This window comes from Argiope bruennichi, chromosome 3, assembly GCF_947563725.1.
Source record: "Argiope bruennichi chromosome 3, qqArgBrue1.1, whole genome shotgun sequence".
NCBI lineage: Eukaryota > Metazoa > Arthropoda > Arachnida > Araneae > Araneidae > Argiope > Argiope bruennichi.
In genome coordinates this window covers 126,463,662-126,487,434 of record NC_079153.1, presented here as the reverse complement: position 1 = coordinate 126,487,434, position 23,773 = coordinate 126,463,662, and the positions used below count along the sequence as shown (strand labels likewise).

The following is a 23,773-nucleotide window of genomic DNA, read 5'->3' as shown; positions in this document are numbered from 1 at the left end:
ATATTTATCAGCAAAAGTTGAAAAAATATATTCAGGAATTCGGATTTCTATAGGGAATTAGATATTTGCTATATATACACTGGCTATATAAATTAACTAAGTTAAGTTATCCTAGAACTTTTCTATTTTTTTTTAAAACAAAGTTTTTTTTTAATTTCTTCAATACTAAAAATATTATTTTAAATTGATTAGTTTATTAATATTATTATTTTCTTTTATCGTGTATTTACATATTAATATTATAATTTAATATGACAAATTATTTATTATTTATGATATAGATTCTTTTATTTTAAAATCAAAATGCGATAATTTCTTTATAAACTAATCTTGACACTAAGTTCATTACCTGTCCGTCCTTGCTTATTCTCAAAGATAATTTCCTATCTTTGGCTAAATAGTCAATCATTCTATACGCTTCATTCAAGTCTAATTCAGATTTTCCCGCATCAGAATCTAATTAAAAAAATATTAAATTAAAATCCACTAAAAGCAATAGTTTCTTACAAAAGCTAAATGAATGTCTACGAAAATAAATAAAATTCCACGCTAAAAAACATCAAATAAATAGACACATTTTAAACCAAAATTAAAAATAAATCTGTATTATTCGTGTTATTCTGTAGGTAGGATTTCTATAATAAAAAAAATGACTGAAATAATTTCACACCATTCTGTTTTTTTCTAGAAAATCTGCTAAAATTTGCTAACTTACAAATGGAGAATTCTGATATATTTGGTTATTTGATTTCTTACAATAACTTTTAATACCCTTGAATTAATTACTTCTAACCCTCTTAGGGGGCATTTATTGCAAATCAATTGTTTTTATTAACTGGTTGGTTTGTTGAAAATAATGGTTGTGTTTACTACCAATTAAATCTTTTATGCATAACTATATTGCTAACTCCTCCAACAAAACATTTTAAGCACCAATCTTTATTATAGACATCAACGCCGGATTCTTTTAATAGACTTCCATCTGTTCTCTTCACTACGTAATTAAACTATTTTAATAAAGAAAATCTCATGACATCGTGGGATTATTAAAAACATAATTGTCTGGATAATCTATCTTCTAATTTCCTTGGTACTGCAACTTCATTTTCTTATTCCTTACTTAAATTATGCAAATAATTGATAGAATCCTTCTTCGTTAACATTTAACAATTGGGAAAAATTCCTGCTATTAAATAATTGAGTGTTCAGTTCAACAATGAAATTTATGGTTAAAATGATGCGAAAAATATATATCTAAAAACATTGTTAATATTGAGAAAATTAGGCAAGATAATTAAATTGATATCATTAAAAAATATTTTTAAATTTTAAAATAGTGAAGAAATCAATCTGCGCAATAACATTTTCGGTATTTATCGGAGAAAACGCCAAAATCGCGTTTACTTTTTAATTAATTAAAATTCAAAATAAAATTTCAAAATAAAAAAGAAAATCGCGACAAAGTCTGAATTTCTAGTCTTCAAAGTATACTTGCGCTAAATTTGGCAACTTTTTGGCAAACGGTCAATACTTTTTTGAACACCAAAACACATGCATACACATATTCTTCTTTATTATTTATAAAGACTTAAATAATAAGATAAATATAAATAAACAGAATCTCTTCTCCACTTACTTATAACTTTGGGCTTATCTAGCAGCAAGCCACTGAATTCAACAATTCTTACACCATCGAACCCGCACTAAGAAAATAAATGACAGTTTTTCACCAATTAAGTTAAATAAATAAAATAACATAAAGCAAGAATAAAAGAGGAACTGAAAAATATGTCTAAAATTGAAACAGAATATCTCCATTCGTGAAACTTTTTATTTTTTTAGCTAAACTATTTGTAAATTGATCAAAATTGTTCGAGATAGCCATCAAGTCTCTCATCTGAACCAATTTAAATTTCAATGAGAAACATTATGTATCTAAATATACTAACTAGTAGTCTAACTCTAGTTATCAAAATGGATTGAACCAGAGTGTATCCTGATATTTAGATTCTTAATGAGAAAAGTCATTTCTTAGGAGAAAATATTAAATTCGCTTACAATGTTTTAATTTAATACTTGTAAAATTGTCCGTAATGCTTTACATACAATAATCTCTCAATAATCCTCACCCTCCACTTATCTGACATTCTTAAAAGGGCAGGTAGAGAGTATTAAAAGGAAAATGAGTTACATCATGCCGATATAATGACCTTCCTACAATTTAAATAAATATTATTGCTCAGCTCTTGAAATATTAAGTATATATTGTATGTTTCACAATTAAAATACTCTATTAATCCAGCTCTATCACTAATCCGATAGTCTGATTTACGTCAATAATAAATATTGTAATTAGATATTGCATTAATAGTGCAGTCGAATTTTACTCTGACACGAGAAAAAAAGGCAGCAATTTTAAAGCTATAAGTTCTTGATTTAGCCAACTAAAACAGACTGTTATATTTTCTCTTGGATTCAACAAGACCCAGAAAATGAAACAAAAATTAATAGTATCGCACTTCACTGTAAAATCGGTCAAAAAGTAATATCCCGCCTGGTGAATTTTAAATTTGTCGTCTTTAGACAAAGTTGCTCCTGCTATTGTGATTTAGAAATTCTGAGACAATATACGTCTCTTGTATGGTCCTGATCATCATCAGTAGTTCAAAACTGTATGCAGTAGAATAATAAGGATCAGCACTACGTCTTTAGTTTTCGCTACTGTAAAAGAGCGAAATTCATTACGCGAACTTTCATTACAAAATTGGACTCGTTGCATAACTGGCTTCGCATGTAATGTAATAATTAATTTAAAGAAAACGAAAAATTAGAAAGTTCCCTGCAATTTTTATCAAAATCAATTATACTTTAAAATGAACATTTGTCGATTATTTCCTAATTGCATTATTACATTCAGTTACGAGGTTCTTCCAGTGTTGATCTCATAAAGCAGCAAAATGTAGCATTAATCTGCCTTTTCTCGTAATTAATTTCTTTAATCGGATAGAGATGCATGGTTTTCGTGTTAAAATTTGATACTACTTTCGAATTTTCCTACATTTTTCTCAAACCGTTTATGTAAAAATACATAACATTATGACTTATAAATGCAATTTGGTTAAAGTTGGTTAATCAATATGGTTTTAATAATATGTGAATTGCAAAAAATATGATAAAATGAACAATGTTAAAATAAAAAAGCTAGGATATAAATTATAATAATAAATGTATTTTAAAACTACTTACAGCTAAGTCATTCAGTCTAATAGCAGATATATTGGTTGCTCGAATCAAATTCACATACAACTGGTTTAGAATTTCTTGAAATAATTTACTATCTTTCGCTGTTGGAGGACCTGAAATTATATAATATGAACGTCAAGACATTAAATTTATTCATTCATCCATTCATTTCTTACAAAAAATATAATAAATATTTCATTACAAAGTTCTTTCAGTTTAAAAAATGTTCCTATAGACATGAAAAAATGATTGGGTTTATTTATTTTTGTCTGAGAAATTTGAATATGTAGAAGAATCTTCCATGGAATCCAATCTCAAAACTCTGACCTTTCGACGAGACACTACCAAGCCACCATACTATAGAATAACAAAACTCGAAAACATATTACGAAATTTTTGCTTGTGTGTCGGGCTATCGACTCAATTTCTAGAGTGATAGTTACTAAAAGAACAAATACAAAAGTTATTCATTTTGATGAGGCAATTATCCGCTGAATTTTATTAATCTTTCTACAATAAAGCTCTAGTTACCGGCGTACTGGCATAGGGGTTGAGCGTCTTCCCCGTGATCTGGGCGTCACGGGTTCGAGTCTCGGTTTGGGCATGGTTGCTAGTCCTGTTCTATCTGTGAGATGTGTGAATGTGCCCTCCTGTAAAAAGGGGTTGTGCAAGCAAATGAGTGATGCGTGAGTAGTCAAGTCGTACTCTTGGCCCTAGTTGGCGCTACGATAGAAACAAGAGACGCTCCCCCTTAAGCTTAAATCGGCTGTCTTCGAACAGCGGGCTTGTCCGTGGCACGTGCCATAAGAAACAACAACAACATCTAAGGTCCATAATTTTATGCAGCATTTTTATACGAATATACGTGTGAAAGTTTTGAGTAGACCACTCCAGCTAATCTTGTTGTATTTTTAAGTTATCACGTGCACATCGTATGAACATAAAAATGAGCGAAAAGTCAATTCTTTGACAATTGAAAATCGAATGCATTTATAAAATTTTAGTAACAACGCCAAGTGCCAGATTTCATATAAATATAGATTGCTATTGCTTGTTTTTATCATATTCGAATATCCATGAATGGACGGAAATAAGGGCCTATCGTTGATTAATGTGTTACAAATTTCATGGAAATATACACTTCTCAAGTAAATATCCCTACCAAATTTTGTCCGTTTAACTAGTGCCGATTTTTTTCCATCCAGGTTTTTTGTAATGATTAAGATATCCTTTCTTTGTAAACGTGTATTAGAAAGTAAAACCATTGCCAAAATATATGCAAAGTAAAAATGTTTTTGAAATAACTCCATTGTGATCGGAGATGATTACTTGATGGAATTGAACTTTGACCATTAAGTTAGTTTCTAGAGTTTAATTTAATAATTTCAAACACTTTCTATTTGCCCTGTTGCAAACAAAATATATAAAATTAAAAAATTAAGTTATAGAAAAATTTTTAAAGTATTTATTTACCTTCCACCTTTAACTTAAATCTTCTCTTTTGCTCATTTGCGAAACAAGCTGATACATCGAACGCTTCCCATCTGGACCTGTCTATGAAATTATTGACCGGTAAGTAGGTGAACACTGGCTGCTGAAAAGTAAACAACTGATTGAACTGAACTAATCAAATAATTAAATGAATGAAATCATGTTTTAAGAATATTAAAAAAAATGAACAAAAATAGAATTTGAACAATTTTAGGGTGAAATATCATTCAAAATGCATTGAAGCACATATCCTTAGTGTAGTCTACGCTTTTTTTGTTAAAGTACAAATTTTAAATTAAGTTTGCTGTATTTCAATATTTAATTTAATTTTAATTTGCTTTCGTAAATTTGTATCCGTAAAATTTAGTCCGTATTTTGTTTGTTAATGAAAGTACATTTTTTTTTATTAACATACAAATGGTTATTGGCTTATACAATGGTTTCAGTACAATGGTTTGTTAAAGTTTCGCACATTTTGCAGGAAAAATTCCTTAATCTCTGTTCCTTGTAAAATTTTGGAGGAAAAATTCCTTAAAACTAATCGAATATAGTATGTGTGTGTGTGCGTGCGTATGTGTGTGTGTGAAATATAGAAAGTTTATGTGCTCGTTATATTGCCACATTGAAAAGAGGCAGTCGACTCTCCATGGCCGAATGGTCATAGCAATGGTCTCTTAATTAAGAAATCGTAAGTTCGAATCCCGCTAGAGACAATGCGATTCACAGTCTGTGTAAATATTTAATTCCTTGGTTTTAGGTTTTCCTTTATTTCATGTTCCAGAAGATTCTGGACATTTCTTTAGTTTACCAGACAAGTGTTCTGGACTTTTCTTACTTCTCCAGAGTGTAGGGCGCGGTGGCCTGGTGGTAAGGTTTCGGTTTGTGAACCGTAGGGTTTCGGGTTCGAGACACAATTCCACGGACGAACTGTCGTGTAAGAGAGACTGTTTCACGTTAAATACGTCATCCAGCTGGTGTGGTGTGGCGTGGAGAAGGGGCTGCCAGATCAGGTGTCGTCCTCGTCATCTGACCACGGTTCGAAATTACAAGATCCGTCCCAAGATAGGCCTAGTGTTTCTTTACAACGGGATGTTAATATAACTAAACTAACTGTCTCCAGCAAAGTATTCTGGAGCTTTCCATGTTAGTATAAAAGCAAAAGATTTGTCAGTCACTGTGTTCTTAGTTCAGAGTTCAGTTAATAAATTGGTTTAGCTCTACGTCTTGTGTGTGTCATTGAGTTCCATACTAAAGTACCTACATGACAATATTAGGAAGAGGCGCATGTTATTATAATCTACAGGATAAATATGTAAACAAAAAATTAAAACCGAAATTTATAACATAAAGATTTTCTCTAAGATTCATTTTCATATATTAATACAATAAAAAAAAACTGTAATCATAAAATGAGTCTTGTCCTAATTTTGGGAAGAAATTAAAAAAAATATTTTAAAAAATATTATAACCATTTCCTTATTGCTTAAATACAGTCAACTAGAAGCCCTCTCGAGTTCGAGGATGGAAATCACCGGATAAGTTAACGGATTCTCCTTATGACATTTTAAGTGGTATGGATTGAGAAAGTAAACTTACAGTTTACGTAACGTATCATCTTATAATGAGGTCCTTCAATAAAGACATACTTTAAATGGATTTATATTAAAGCATCCGTGATGGCATCATCGGACCTTTGTTTTTTGCTTGTACAACTTCTTTATCGGTCAGTGTAATTCTCTATGTTTATTTTAAATGTAAATTAGGGGCCGCGGTGGCCTGGTGGTAAGGTCTCGGCTTCGGAACCGGTAAGTTTCAGGTTCGAGACCCGATTCCACCGAAGAACCGTCGTGTAAGGGGGTCTGTTGCACGTTAAATCCGTCCTGACCAAACGTCCTCCCGCTGGTGTGGTGTGGAGAGGGGGGTGCCAGCTCAGGTATCGTTATCTGACCGCGGTTAAAAATTACGAGGTTCGCCCCAAAATAGCCCTAGTGTTGCTTCAAACGGGACGTTAATATAACTAAACTAAACTGAACTTGAAATGTAAATTATCAAATAATTACCAGATTTTAAAAAATTTGATGAAAATAATCAAGGGAAGCATTAGCACAATAATTAAATAGTTATATTTATATTAAAAACAATAACTTTAAGAATCTAAATAAATTAATACACCATGTGATATGAAAACACCACGACCAGATATATAATGAATGTCTCCAATGATATCCCGATCCCATAAATAACTGTAAAATAATAGTCAATAGAAATATCGTCTCAAAAAAATCGCTGCATAATCTGATTTCTTAAATTTTATTGCGGTCTTTATGTAAGAATTTTCAACTACTTCTCGATTTCCATTATTGAATGACCAACTGCCTGAAAATAAACAATATATATTGAATCCTTCTTTGCGTTGAAAATAAAAACTTACTTCAGATATACTTTTTTGATACGAATAGACTTCAGCGTGAGAAAGCTTTACTATTTCAGATACACCTGGTTTGGGTATACTCTGCAAAAAAGGAAATATATGGGTAAAATTATGGGTAATAAAGATATTATTTTTATTTAAATCAATCAGTTACAAAAAAATTATTTGCAAGTAATAATATGCAGTAATAAAACTTTTCACAGGAGCACACAATATTAGCGTACAGTAGTTAACATGATATACATGAGTTTGGAATAATAACAGGAAGAATCATATAAAATGAAGTGAAATGTTTCGGCTTTTCTTCAGATCACTGATGCCACCATATATTCATTCCGCATTATATAGACACGCTTTTATCTAAAATCAAGTAAATGAGAAACTTAGAAGAATTAAATAAACGTATTCATATCATCGAAAAAATTGTTTTTCTGAAAAAAATTATCTTAAATCTGGACTTTAGAAAATATAAGGAGTGGCAAGGATATTTACATATTTCTGTGCCAAAAAAATCAATATATGTTCAAATGAAATGAGTATCATCGACAAGGATAAACACTGCCATTTAATCTTGCAATTGCATTCTCTAGTCCTGATTAGAGTCGATGATAACGCTAACCACAATGAAAGGCGTATCGTTACACCCACTTAAAGAGTTTAATTCCTGATCCTATTATATTTAAAAATGAATATATTTTAAAATAATTTTATTTTAAATGTCAATTATTACTATTCATAATATAATTAAACTCTGTAATTAAATCGAAAATTGCACAATCTCATGGATTTCTTTCTTTAACTCTGAAGTTATTCCATAGGCTACTAATCTTCTCAGAAATTATCAATGCTGCAAAAATATTTAACAAGAAATTGTATTTTTAAATGATATTTAGCCCATCAGTAGTCAAAATTTTTAAATTTCAAAACCAGATATAAAAATTATTCTGACCAAATGTCGCTATTATTCTTTATAAGTTTTTAAGAATTTTCAAGCATTTCTATTTTTTGAGGAAAACGACGTAAATCATTCACACTATTAAACAGTCCATGCATAATCTTTATCACAAACTAAAGATGGGAACCAAAATGATGCATTTTTTACATTACCATTCATGTTTAGAATAACTTTAGATATAAAATTTTCATTACTACTAAGTTTTCCTATTTGGTGATTTTCGAATAGCATTTAAATCCCTCAAAGAGTGACTTATATTTTTTGTATTCAAGCTTTCAAGCCGGTGTCCTGGCAAAGGGATAGCGCGTCTTCCCCGAGATCTGGGCGTCCTGGGTTCGAGTCCCGGTTTAGGCATGGCTGTTCTTCCGTTGTGCTATGTGTGAATGTGCCCTCCTGTAAAAAGGGGTTGTGCAAGCGAATGAGTGATGCGTGAGTAACAAAGTTGTACTTTTGGCCCTAGTTGGCTCTACTAGAAAAACAAGAGACGCTCCCCCACTGGTCTAAATCGCTGTCTTCGTAACAGCGGGCTTGTCCATGGCAAGTACCATAAGAAACAACTACAACAAACAAGTTTTGGTACATTTAAAATGCGATTTTTTGAAGAACGGCAATGCTTTTCGTTTTTACGTGTAATAATTAATAACATTTGATCTCTCTTTATAAAAACTTTCATTTGAATAACATTTTCGAAAATCATCAACTTGTCTCTTTCTCGATGAACAAATTTTAAGGAAAAAAATTAAAATTCAATAAACCAAATACGTTTTTGTCGAAGCACTATTGATACTTTCTGGATTGAGAGCAGTTTCGCTGCATTTGATACTGGCTGTTGTCGATATTCAATTAGTTTAGTTTAGTTATATTAGCGTCCCGTTTAAAGCAACACTAGGGCTATTTTGGGACGGACCTCGTCATTTTGAACCGCGGTCAGATGACGAGGACGACACCTGAACTGGCACTCCCCTCTCCACACCACACCACGCCAGTGTAAAGACGTTTGGTCATAACGGATTTAACGTGCAACAGGCCCCCTTACACGACGATTCTTCGGTGGAATCGGGTCACGAACCTGAAACCCACCAGTTCCGAAGCTGAGACCTTACCGCCAGGTCACCGCGGCCCGTTGATATTCAATTGCACCTGACACTTTTGTAATTGATACAGTAGATAACTTATTCTTTCACCATCAATAAATTGCAAAACACTATCTATTAATAAATATTAGCCCAGAAGATTGATATCTCAAATCAAATTCTCAATGCCTAAAACTTTGGGTCTTAATTTTAATTTTGTAATTTGTTATTAAAAAGTAGACTTTTATAAAATTTAAAAGGCTGATGACAAGGACTTAATTTTCTTTTTGTAAGTGTTTCATCATATTTATTAAGAAAATATTTTTATTTTTAATTTTTAAAATGTTAATATTTTCTTTTTAAATACATTTTTAAATCATAATGTTCAGAAAATTCTATTCATGTTCAAAGCTTAATTTTATTTTCTTTCAGCTAATTTACAAATTAGCTGAATTTGAATTATTTATTCATTTCGAATTCAAAAATGTGTTAAAATATATTTATTTATTCATTGAAAAATTTGATCAAGCTTGATATTTAATAATTGCAAAAAAATGGGCTAGAAATATTTTTATTCCATATATTAGCAAGAAATAATATAGAGAGATAGTAGAAAATATAACATGTGTATAGCATCTCAGCCGGCGTCCTGGCATAGGGGTAGCGCCTCTTCCTCGTGATCTGGGAGGCCTGGGTTCGAGTTCCGGTTTGGGCATGGTTGTTCTTCCGTTGTTCTATCTAAGAGGTGTGTGAATGTGCCTTCCTGTGAAAAGGGGTTCTGCAAGCTAATGAATGATGCATGAATAGCAAAGTCGTACTGTTGGTCCTAGTTGGCGCTACTATAAAAACAAGAGACGCTCCCCCACCGGCTGAAATCACTTCTTCGTAACAGCGGGCTTGTTCATGGCAAGTGCCATAAGAAACAACAACAACATAGTGTCTCAAAAGTAGAATGGCGGATTAGGGTTTGGAAATATTGTAACTATGCGATATTTTGTTTTATACAAATATCTCCTTGAAGTTTAAGATCGTGTTGATACAGTATCACCCAATCATAAACTGGTAGCTAATACTAATTCGAATAGGAGGCCAAATTGAGGTTTCAATTCTTAGGGAGAGGCCTTGCATATTTTACAACGACCTTGCCCACACATAGATTTAATTAACATGTATGATGGTTATATATTCTCTGTTTGGTTTAGTGATTCTATTTAGAATCAACCAATTCAAAACAAACTGCATTTTATTAAACTGATAATTAGTTTGTGGCCTGTCAGTTTGGCTCCAGTGATTGGCGTAAAACCCTCCTTAAGGACAGCATTTTTTTGTTTGAAGAACAGTTGCCGATATGCTCAAACTGCAAAGTTTATTTCAGAGTTTTACGTGTTTGAATCTCGAATGTCTCGAATTCAATTTTCATTGTGTACGTTTTTCATAAATTCTTTATCATTGCAGATGCAGAAATTGATGAAAGAACAACTTCACCAGAATATTTTTTTGCCATTAGAAGTTATTGATTCTGCCCATTTTATATTAATATTTTTGTTTTTCAATTTTAGGAAATACATTAAATTTTAATCGTAGATTTATCTCTTCATTAAAACCTAAATTTGTATCATAAATGTTTTCTTTTCAGCGATGTAAATTCTTTATTTTATTGCTTTCAACTTAGAAGAAATTATTTGTTCGTTATTTAATTTTATGGAAATATATTTATATCATGTGCTTTAGCGTAGCATGACCTGTTCATAAAAATTCAAAAGCCACTCTCAATAATGCGTCAACGCAACAGTAAATAAAACCGAAATTCATTTTTAAAAATCAAAAAATAAAGAAAGAAATTAAGAGAATGAATGCAAATTTTAGTTTGAGTTTAAATAAGTAAAAAAGGAAGAAGAATAAATTGCCAACGCTTCAAAGCGAGTCTAGTAGAATTATGTAACTGGTATTTCTAATTTCAGAAAGAGGAAATGCTGGTTTCAGAGTTCAAATCAGTCATTCAATTGTTTGCCAATTCGCTTTCGTGGGCTGTCGACTGACCAACATTTCTCTTACATACTGATTTATTTTCTGTCTTCTCTTCACGTTTTTATTACTATCCAGTTTTTCCATTTTTCGTTGATCATCGGGTCCAGAGTGTGAAAAGGTCAGCATGAATATCCGATTCTCAAAATGGGAAGGTCAGTAAATTAATTCTTTTTTAATTTGTACTTCAAAAAATGTCAGGGCGATTCTGCCCTAAAGCCCTAATGGACCAGCCATCATTGGCTCATTCACTTGTAATTCAATCGCTCATAACTGTCTGCATACTTTCAACTTGAATTATGATTAAAATAGAATAATGGCAAACAATGCATATAAGTAGAAGACTTTCTACGATAAAAGCAATAGATATGCTGTTGCTTAGCACCTTTTGAAGCTCTCATTGCACCTTAAGATTTAGAATCTTTTACCAATGCAATCAAAGTAATGATATGGTATATCAATTACGGTTAAATTATTTTATGGATTTCATCTAGCTAAGAAGGTATTAACCATATGAACATTTCATTAGATATGTTGAAGACATTGTGGCGAATTGGTATGAGCGAGGATAGAACCTGGGATCTTATGGTTCGCATCCCAGTAACATGACCACAACACAAAAGCAATTGCCAGGGTAGCGTAGCTGTAAACTGGCTTATAAGCTTTCACCACAACATGCTGACTATAAAAGAAATGCACTAAAATTCGATGTGAATCCAAATCAATAAACAATTATTTTCTTATCAAATAAGTATTCTTGAAGCAAATTTCTATCATTGAAAAGCAGAAAAATCAATCTTGGGGAAGTAGACATTTTAAATATATTCTAACGGACTTTTTTTTCTAAACATAGTTTGGGCAACATTGTTATGCATAAAGAAATTAATATTTCATTCTTTTAAGTATTTAGATAAATAATTGATTTTAACAAATTATTGCAAGTTGGAAAAACAAATTCTTACCTTTTTAAAATAAAAATCCTGGACAATTCTTGTGGTTGCCTGTTTATTGTCAGATAAGAGACTCCATTCTTCATATTTCTGCCCATGAATACGTCTCTAAAAATGGTTGAAATAGTAATGAGTAATCAAAAATCAAAATCCATGAATACATTCAAGGATTCTTTCATTCCGATTCAACGTTATCCAAGATTATTAAGTTTTTTGTATTCAATAAATGTAGAAGTTTTCAAATAATTATCTAGAAAGATAAAATCTATGCAAAGGTTAAAAATATTCATTTTGAATTTATTTTATAGATGAGTTGTTGCTCTTTCTTGTTATCTACATTTTTAAGATATCTGCATCAGTGTAGTTGCGTTAAAGTATTTTTATCCCTTATCGGCTCTGTCAAGGTATTTTGTTATCATTTTTGTCAGTGACATCAACAAAAATGCATTTTCAATGAATTAAAAAAAAAATCACATAACATTCATAAATAAAACGAAGGTTTCGGCAAGCTGATCTCTGTGGGGGATGATTTTTATTTACAACTGATTTAATTTAATATTTATATTTCGTCAATAAATTTTTAAATGGGATAAAAAAATTTAAATTAAATAGCTACATCTTTTCTTTAACTAAAAACTCCCTTCATCATTTGTGTATCTAATTTATTTAGTTGGATATTTTAATATACAGCATTAAAATGATGATTAAAAATATAATTTGAAATCTTTGATTTTAGAAATCTTCTTTAATCAAATATAAAATATTTTAAAATCGGCATCGAAATTAAAACAACATTGTAGCACCACTTTTCATTATTCTATTAACTTAAAATTACTTTAGTTACATTTTCTTTAAATAATTTCAAGAATATCTACAATTAAAAAAAACATTTTAAATTCTCGATTAATAGCGATGATTCTTCCTAAAATCTTACTTTATATCAAATATTTTTTTTTCTTTTTGTTTTTGCAATTGCAATATACCGGATGTCCCATAAATTTGTAAATACTTTAAAAATTCATAAAAATTGAAGGAATGAGTATATTTTAATACGGTTTGCGAAACTGTTATTCTCATGAAGGGGGAATTTTTTTTCATACAAAAAAAAGTTCAAAAATTTGTCGATAGAGGGCGCTAAACACAAGCAAAACATACAATTCTACGGGAAAAATACTTTTATTTGCATGCAAGCAATTGTTTACATGCGTATCACACCAGTACTACAGTACTTGTTCTATGTGTCCGCCATCACCACAAATAACAGTTTGGAAGCGGGAGACAACACTTGTAACTGCATCATACAGCATATCCGGATAAATGCATGAGATTTCGTGGCGAATGGCTTCCTTTAGCTGCACTAACGAAGTTGGCCTATGGCGGTACACCCGAGACTTAAGGTAACCCCATAGCCAAAAAATCAAGGGGTGTTAAATCTGGTGAGCGTGGGTCCATTCATGTGTAAATTGAAGGCTGATTATCCGTTCTTCAGTAAAAGTTCTTCTCAAAAATGCCTTCACTTCGGTGTCGATCTGCGGAGGTGCCCCGTCTTGCATGAATGTCACTGTGCCAAGGACATCGTGTTCCATTAAGGACGGTATCACTTCCTTCTGTAACATTTAAGTAACTTGTTCCATTAACTGAACATGTTTTCCATCCTGCTGTTTTACAGGGCTTTTCAAAGAAAAAAGGGCCTAACAATAATGGATGCAGTGAAACCACACCAAACAGTAACCCGTGGTGAATGCAGGGGCTTCTCAGTGTAAGCATGTGGATGCTCATGTACCCATATTCTACAGTTATGGGTATTAACTGCTCCATGCAAAGCAAAATGAGCCTCATCTGTCCACAATATTTTCAACAGCCATCGCGGATCATCTTCAATTTTCGCCAAAGCCCAATTAGAGAATTCCAATCTCTGTATCATTTGGTAAGAGCTGATGTAGCGATTGCAATCTGTATGGGTACAATTGCAATACACCATGAAGGATACGGTACACCGAAGTCTTTGGTATACCAGTTATTCGTGCCACGTCTCGTGCGCTACTGACTGCACTTGTAGACTGTTCCCTTAGCGTGTCCATTTGCGAAGAGACATCGGGGTACGGATTGTTGTTAAACGAGGTGCACCACTGCGTGGCCGATGACACAAACTTCCAGTTTCTTCGAAACGGCGTACTAGGGAAACAAGTCCAGCAGGAGTGATGGGACCTGAACCTTTCTTCAATCTTTTCTGGGTCCTAAACTTTCTTAAGGCTTCAGCCGCCGATTCGTTGCTGACATAAAACAACTTTATCAATAGTGTTTTATCCACCAGTGTCAACATCTCAATACAAACCTTATGCAAACCTTTAGAAATGATGTGTCAATCGCTCACTCTGCCTTTCATAAGACTTTAATTTGCATATTTCCACTGATTTGCTTGTGTGCAGTGCCCTCTATTGACAAATTTTTTAATTATTTTTTTTTCTGTATAAAAAAAATCCCTCTTCATGAGAATAATAGTTTCGCAAACCGCATTCAAATATACCCAGTCCTTCAATTTTTATGAATTTTTAAAGTATTTACAAATTTATGGGACACCCGGTATTTTAGTATTTGAGATTGGAAATACTCTTAAAATTTGCCCAATGTTTAATATGCCCTTTGCTCCTATCACTTACTGCCAGTTGTCTATACGTGGGACAAAAGATTCTTATGTTGTTTATTGCAAGAATTTTGTGCGAGAGGATTTTCCCCATTCAATCAAAACTGCAAGAATTCGTTTCAGAAGTTTTGGAGCTCCATCACAAAACCCGAACTTGGTACCTTCAGATTTTCATTTATTTGAACCCATAAAAAGACTTCTCGACTGTCAATCCTGAAATAAATCAACGGCGTTTTATGACAAGGGCATTTTCAAACTTTTCCAGGTTTGAGACAAATACTTCAACATGAATGGTAGTTATTTCGAAAACTAATGAATAAATAATACTTTTGTTTTATTTTCATATTGTCATTCATTGCATTGTTTATTATTGTGTTAGAAATTATATGTTATACTTATAATAAAACCTCACATTTTGATGCTTTTTAATAATGATGATGTCATCGAGTCCGCGTTACCACGGAAAAGGAGGGCAGACCTGAGCACCCGAGGGCAGAAGTCTGACTTCTAGTTCAGGAAACTCATACACATTCACTTGCACAGCCCCTTTTTACAGGGGAGCACATTCACACAACTCACAGATAGAACACAGATAAAGAACAACCATGTCCGAATCGGGATTCGAACCCGGGACGTCCAGGTAACGAAGAAGATGAGCTACCTCTATGCCACGACGCCGGCAATGCTTTTTAATGAATTCCATATATACTTGTTATTGGTGAGCAAATTGATAAGTTCATGATTGAATAAATAGATACATGTGGATTAGTTTTTCTTGCTATCATCTGCCCAAGGCTTCAGACCCATTAGGGTAAATCAGCGAAGGTGATAGAAAAAAAAGATTACTGGCAATGAAACAAAGGAATAAAACCACTAGTTGTTCATTTGTCCTTTAACATAAATTAAAGAGTTGAACATTTTGTCGCTATGTTAACTCATTTCTAGCCACATAATGAGAAGTGTTATAAAATCGAAATCTTTCTTTCAAAACATTTTTAATACTACCTAAAACAATATAGTTACGTAAACTTGAGATAGTGATTTGCAATTTTTATACAATAGATAACTGGTATAACAAGCATTTCTGTTTTAACACGACAATTATTGCAATGGGTTCTTTGTGATTATGAATATGTGCCACGCTTAAGTTATGTAAATTGCATTTATTTGATGCGCCTGGTGATGAAATAATGACTTCTAATGCCAATGCAACTATGTTTTAAAACACTTTTGCTTAAAAACTTTTCAGCTCACTATTAATGAAGACGCAATTCTCTGCTGCTAACTGTAAGCCTTCTAGAAAAATATTCTCATAATTTTTTTTAATTCATCAACATATTAAATATTTTTTAGCTATTGTTTTATTTTGCATCTCTAAAAAACGAATCTATTTGCCAGAAAACTGTGAAGTTTCGTAAAATATGGATTTCCGTTTTGTAAACAAACTACATCCTCACTTTTCAATTGTAGAAAACTAGAATCATAGTTGGTAAAAGATGGCAATTACTTTTAATTTATAAAATACATAATCTAATTAAAAGCTGTTCCTCGTGATTACATTTTATAGTTTCATTTATACAATTTTCATATCATAAAATGTCATTGCACTAGATGCGAACACTTACAGTTCCGACCCATACAGCTTTGCTTAGTGCATTTTTGTCCTGGAAAAACACTTTTGGTAGTTTTGCAATTTCATCCACAGGCACAACTTCGTTGCTGATGAGACCCGTTTCACAGGTCGATAAACTGGCTCTTGAAGTATACGCTACACCTAAATTCAGTAAAAAAGAAAGATCAATAGCATCAACAATCTATTTGAGTTCCTAAAACGAGCAGTATAGGATTATTAACATGTTCCCTGCTACAACTCACATTTGATATTCTTGATCATTTATATAAATAGAAGAATATTTCTTTGATATCTCTTAATTATAGTACTGTGATTTAATTAGATAAACGATTCGGTACAGTTAGACTTGCGAGTCGCGCCGTAATTAATGTGTTAAGTAAAAATTGTTCATTGCAAGCAATCACTTTGAAATCGCAAGCCATTTGCATTTTATAAGACCACTGGCAATCCACAGGATTCAAGAACAGCAAAAAAAGGGAGAGAACTAAAACTGACTCGTGATCTTTCTTTCAATTATATACAATATGGGAGAAAATCATCAATCTTTAAAATTTAGAATGTTAATTTAAAAGAAGCGTGGTGAAAGCTTATAAGCCAGTTAACAACTACGCTACCGAGCAATTGCTTTTCTATCGTGGTCATGTTACTGGGCTGCGAACCACAAGGTCCCAAGTTCTATCCTCTCCCATACAAAATCCGACACCTTGGTGACCACGGACGATGAACCTTCAACTTCATGCAGCTGTTGTGGCCCCATCTACCCTCAACCCCAAATCGTCAGACTCACTTGACGCAGCAACACAAAATGGCCGCAGCAACCCAAAGTTCTCAAACACACGTGATGCAGCAACAGCAGCTACTCACACGCGCGCCATAACGCTTGACGGTACTCAAATGTGTACAAGCACATTAGAATCAACAGCTAATATATCACCACTCAACAGCCAGATCGTTCGACTCACTGGAGGGAGAGTCTGTGGTGAAAGCTTATAAGCCAGTTAACAGCTATGTTACCCGAGCAATTGCTTTTGTATCGTGGTCATGTTACTGAACTGCGAACCATAAGGTCCCAGGTTCTATTCTCAAGCATATCGCACCGCCACAGAAGGATGATTCCCTCTTATTAAAAAAGACATTGACGTAAAAACGGTGATAATACAAATTTCCTATAGGTGAGAAGATCTTTCAAGTTTTTGTAAATTCTATTGATTTCATAGTGAAGAGAAATGAATAAAAATATCACCTTTAAACTTATTAAAAAATTTTTCTCATGAAATAAAAACTAAATCTTACCACTATTCACATCGAAAACTCTAGATACAATTGGTACTCCTTCAGCATCGAATTCATCCGTTCTAAGGACATTCATCTTGGTGTCATACCAAACCTAGATAAAAACAAAAAGATCAAAATCCAAAATGTTTTCAGAAGTAGATAATCTCAGAAAATTTCAGCTGATCACAGCACATTAGGGACCTAATATTACTCCCGAGAAATTTATTGCACAAGATTAGCTGTAAACTGTTTCAGTAAAGATATAGGAGTCAGAGTTCAGTTCAAGAAGAAATATAGTTACTATGAAACCTAAGGACACATTCCATTTAGTGTAAAAAAAAAATTATTAAATGTCTTAGTTCAATATTTAGAGGCAAAAGAGAGAATTAAATTTTCAACCGGAAAAGAAAAAAAATTAATGAAATTATGCTTCCATTGAGATCAGAAAAAAATAGAATTGTCCAAACATTGCACACCGGAGATACAATCTCACAGTCACCAAATATCGTATTTATCTTGGTCATAACAACGATTTTACACGAAGTCTATTGCTACTTCTTATATCAATAATCTAAAAAAAAAAAAAATTGAAACAGTTAATGTTAGACTAGATTTTCGGTGGATATGACACTTCACCGGTGGGACAGATATCGAGTCAAAAGTGTTATCTTGTTCTTGAGCATGTTTCGAAGTTACTATTTTTGTAGACATAATTCGGTTAGATTAATACTGGATTTTGAAGCTGCAAGACGATATTTTGAAATAAACCTCGGTGATTTAAACTGTAATCAGATAACGAAGACGATGTCTGACAGATATTATCTTCTCCGAATTCCCATCCCACGTTAGTGGAATCATGAACCTAACCTTCCATCTCTGAGGCTGAACCCACACCAAGCTATTGCAGTCAAAATTATAAATTCAATATTTAGCAGTTCTAATTAACACTCCAATATTTAGTGATTCTAATTCGAAATAATCTTATTTTGCTTTTCATTAGTATATAAACTCCATTTTAACATACTGAAGAAATGTTAATATTTAAAAAAATAGCAATAGATAGTAATAAATATAGCAATAATAGAAATATATAGTATTATAAATTATAAGAATACCAAAAACAAAATCTTTAATATATATCATTTTTCTTTCAAATAATTATATTTTAATAGAATTTTTTACTTTTTCAGTAACAATAAATTTAGAATTTAATAAATATCCCTTAAAAATTGCTTATTTGAATATTCTTGAAAGAAAAATCCGGATTTAAGGAAGTAAATATCTTTTTCAAACTAAATAAATGGCAAGATTTTATTTATTTATTTTCCTTGTCATTGTATGATAGTGTGGCGAACTGGGATGAGCGAGGATAGAACCTGGGACCTTGTGGTTCACAACCAAGTAACATGACCACAATACAAAAACAACTGCTCGTGTAGCGTAGCTGTTAACTGGCTTATAAGCTTTCACTACAGACTCTCCCTCCAGTGAGTCGGAGGTGAGACGAACGATATGGCTGTTGAGTGGTGATGTATTTTTAGTTGTTGAGTCTAATGTGCCTGTACCCATTTGAGTAGCGCCAAGCTTTATGGCTAGCGTATGTGGATGAATGGTTGCTGATGCTGTTGCTGCGTCAAGTGAATCTAACGACTTTGGGTTGCTGTGGGTAGATGGCGCCACAACAGCTGTACGAAGGTTGAAGGTTCATCGTCCGAGTCACCAATGTGGAGGATTGGGATGAGCGAGGATAGGACATGGGATCTTGTGGTTCGCAGCCAAGTAACATAACCACAATACAAAAGCAACTGCTCGTATAGCGTAGCTGTTAACTGGCTTATAAGCTTTCACTACAACAGAAATATCTAACATTTTTCAGTAAATATAATTGAATCTATTCATACACATGTGATATACGTCTAATAAACCCTGCTAATTAAGGAAAGCATGAGGAAACTAATGGTAGTGCCACCCCCCAAACCCATTTTAAATATTCTCTAACAAAGATACCATTCACCTTCCCTCCAAGCATCATACAAATTGTAAAACTCGAAGAAGCCCGTGAATGTCTCGAGTACTCAAATTTATATTTTCAGAATCTAGCTCATGAGCTTTTTGTACTCCGTAAAGAAAACAGTGTATGCATTTTGGACACTTTTTTTTAATCGATTGGATCCAAAATTCAACCTTGAATTACAATTTCAATAATAAGGTAACCTACAGAATTTCATCAAAATGAAGGTATTTTAGTGTTATCGCGTTTACATGCTTGTGAAAGTACAGAACGACAGACGGTCAACTCTTTGGCGTATCTGGTTCAAAATCCGTAACATTTCTACATTTTAGATTAAAAAACTACGTATCTAATTTTAAAATCTGACTTCTTATGTTTAGCGATTTTAATGTCTATTTACTCTTAGACAAATTCACAAACATATTTCCTGTGAATAGATTTTGTTCAAAATTTGATTTTTAAAAAAGCTATTAATTTAGCGTAAAGGACAATGCATCAAATTTCATCAGTGCGGCAGAAACTTTTTTAGAGTTTTTGTGTTTTCCCAAATTGACAGCCAGACATAATTTTTAAAATGCGATTTTTAAACCCAGGAAGGCCTGAAAAAAGAAGATTCGTCAAAATCTCAAATTGGAATTTTTTATGATCACAATTCGTTTTCTTTGTATATTTCATATATATGAGAATGTAAAATATGCGAGATTATAGCAGAACATAAGAGAACAGAGATTTGATGCTAAAGGCCATCTGCAGGTTTGCTTATCGGTTGCCTGTTACGTCACACAAATGGATTCCCACTTAAATTTGGTTCTAACATTTTGATTTTTTTTATCAAAAGGGAACAGTTTTAGCAAGAATGTTGCAGAGCATTCCCATTTCTATATTATTTACATTTACAAATATACTCTTGTAGTGAATAGCTTATACACCAGTTAACAACTACGCTACCCGAGCAATTGCTTTGGTATCATGGTCATGTTACTGGACTGCGAACCATAAGGTCCCAGGTTCTATCCCCGCGCATCTCAAACCGCCACAATGGTGACCTCAAGCGATGAACCTTCAACCTTCGTACTGCTGTTGTGGCGCCATCTACCCACAGCAAACCAAAGTCGTCAGACTCACTTGACGCAGCAACTGCTCACCCACACACGCTCGCCATAACGTTTGGTGCTACTCAACTGGGTACAGGCGCATTAGAATCAACAGCTAATACATCAGCAATCAACAGTCATATCGTTCGATTCACTGGAGGGAGAGTCTGTAATGAATAGCTTATAAGCCAAATAACAACTACGCTACCCGAGCAATTGTTTTGGTATCATGGTCATGTTACTGGACTGCGAACCATAAGGCCCCAGGTTCTATCTCCGCTCATTCCAATCCATTACACTCTGTTACTTATATATGTTGAAAAACTGCAATTTTCAAATAAAACAATGTAAACTAAACGAAACAATGTTGCTAAAATTTTAAATAATAATACATATATCCTTGATATTAGTACTGAAGTTTTATCATAGTAAATTTTGCTCTCAAAAAAATACAAACCTTTTTGTGAACAGTAAGCACACGGGAATTCCGATCGTCAGTGACATCATAAGAGAAGCTGAAATAATCTGGTAGACCTGGAAACTTGTTTTTACTCGTCACATGGCAAAAAATTCCAGAAGGTGGCAGGAATACGTTTGTATCAATAATGTTAGATTTGAATCGATAGAAATCGTATGTTGTTTCGATTTTCACGCTTCCATCTTCATTCAAACATTTAATCAATATGGCAGCAAGTGTGGGTTCGCAAACATTGCTTTCACAATCTGGAACCTTCAGCTCCGGTTCTAGAGTTTAAAAAAATTAATCATCAAAATTATTGCATTAAAACAATTATAATAAATTTTCCCGGAATAAAATATAAGACGGAACTTATTTCTAAATATTATGAAAAAAAAAGTTTTTTAAAAAAAACATTCAAATGACCAAATAATCGAGTTTAAAAAAACGAACTTACTAGAATAGCAACTCCAATAACAAAATCAATGAACATTAAACAATTTTTTTCTTGTAAGAAACGTTTTGCTTTGGTAATGCAGAGTTAGTGACTGTGCTAGATTAGAATATTAATTATTTAAACTTGGGAAGAAGAAGCAAATGAGGCAGATTTCGTATCAAGCCTCATAGTGACAGTGTTTATATCCACGAGTCTTAGATTTATGAATGTAGACGAAATGTTTACAAAATGTTTTTTTATCGGGCAGGAAAAATAATGATCAACGTCTCTTACTATGCATACAAACAAAGAATGGAAAATAAAAAAGTTGATGGATTTAAAAACACCAAAATCTACACTATGCTACTCAACTTGTTTAACTGCCATAATTTCACTACATGTACACTTTCAAAATGAAATTCATAGGAAGTGATCTGAAAAATAACTTTCAGCTAATTAAAAAAATATAATGGGAGTTCAACCATTCATAACCCCTTCAACAGCACTGGTACGTATGTATATATTTACTTTTCTTTTAATTAAAATTATTCAACACGAAAAAAATTAAATATATTAAAGAAATCTTTGCTACAGAATCGTTTAACTATAAAAGCAGGAAACACTCATAGAGTGGCTCCACAGATATTATTTTATTCCATTTAAAAATTCTCTTTTTCAAAATATCATAAGCTTATTATGCATTAAAATGCATTTCAAGAATATAGTTAATTTTTTATGAATAAAATATTAGGTTTGTAAGATACAGATATTTTTAACAATGCCATTGATTAAAAACTTGTTTTAATATTTCTTTGTTTCATAAGAATTAGCTAATACACTCAGTGTTACTCAATAATATTTTGATGTATAAGTATTTTTAATACATATTGTGTTTTCTCCAGATTGGATAGAAGTAAATAAAGATACAAAAAGGTGCAAACTATTATTTAAAAGCACTAGTGTAAGCTTAATGATAAAACTGATGAGATAAAGAAAAAATTACAAATCAAATCTGCACACGCGACTTTCATATTTACAGGGTGGGCAAAAAGTTCGTAAAAACTTTAAAAATTTAAGAAACCCGGAAAATTAAGCAAAATAAAAAACGGTTTACAAGTTTCGAATCGATAAGTAGCGGCATTTGTTTAAGACAAGAAAAAATAATTAAAAAACATCCGATAGGTGGCGTTTCGTGAATAATTGGAAGAGAAGACGCGCAAATAACAAAGATAATGTTACCAAATCATTTACTATACCAATATGTGTTCTACATGTTCTCCACCACTGGTGATAACATATGCAGGCGTGTCACAACTCCATCAACGGCAGAGTGCAGCATGTATGCATGACAGCTCTCGGCGGATTGTATCTTTCAGTTCCGGCAGATTGGAGGGACGCGATCAATACCCCCGGGATTTTAAATTCCTCTATAGTCAAAAGTCTTCTGGTGTCAGATCTGGAGACCGAAGAAGCCATGAAAACTTGCAACATCTGCTAATGATTCTCTCATGCCCGAACGTCTGCATCAGGAATTTCTTGACTCAATAGCAGTGTGACTTATTGTTCCATTTTGCATGAACGAAACAGCAAAAGGCGCATTTTTTCACACAAAAATGGAACAACCTATTCGAGCAGAAGCGTTAAATAACGCTGAGAATTTACTGTCACCGTTTTCAACCATTTACTGAACACTGTGTTTCAATGAAGAGGGGTCTTATGATGACGGAATCTGTGGAGCCACAACTCAGTGTGACTTTGGAGGAATGTAGTGGTTTTTCAGTGTACTCCCGTGGATTTGACTTGTCGCGCAGAAGCGACAGTTATGTGTACTAACTTCACCATGGAGCGAAAAATGAGCGTAATCTGTTCACAAGATGTTAAGGATCCAAGAGGGATCTTAACATCCAAGATCTGTTCAATCTTGGAGAGAGCGCACCTCGCAAATGCTTTTCTTTACGGTATCTGACGGTAAAAGTTCATGGTACTGCAATTCTGGATCAAGAGCTGAAATATTTATAATCGCCTGTCTCATTTGCATATTTCCAACTAAGTCAT

General features: G+C 32.9%; 1 protein-coding gene across 5 annotated transcripts in view; it reads right to left on the bottom strand.

Moving 5' to 3' along the window:
• LOC129963701 (uncharacterized) overlaps positions 1-23,773 on the bottom strand; it is a 54,584-nt gene that overhangs the window by 22,531 nt on the left and 8,280 nt on the right. For 4 of the 5 annotated variants that reach the window (XM_056078212.1, XM_056078216.1, XM_056078214.1 and 1 more), the window contains exons 5-13: positions 21,283-21,569; positions 17,739-17,832; positions 16,438-16,586; positions 12,181-12,276; positions 7,166-7,246; positions 4,717-4,837; positions 3,247-3,356; positions 1,637-1,703; positions 350-456 (exon numbers count right to left, since the gene is read on the bottom strand). In XM_056078212.1, the coding sequence (XP_055934187.1) occupies positions 350-456; positions 1,637-1,703; positions 3,247-3,356; positions 4,717-4,837; positions 7,166-7,246; positions 12,181-12,276; positions 16,438-16,586; positions 17,739-17,832; positions 21,283-21,569 (1,112 nt within the window). The remainder of the gene's footprint in view (positions 1-349; positions 457-1,636; positions 1,704-3,246; positions 3,357-4,716; positions 4,838-7,165; positions 7,247-12,180; positions 12,277-16,437; positions 16,587-17,738; positions 17,833-21,282; positions 21,570-23,773) is intronic. The other variant, XM_056078213.1, reaches the window with a different exon arrangement.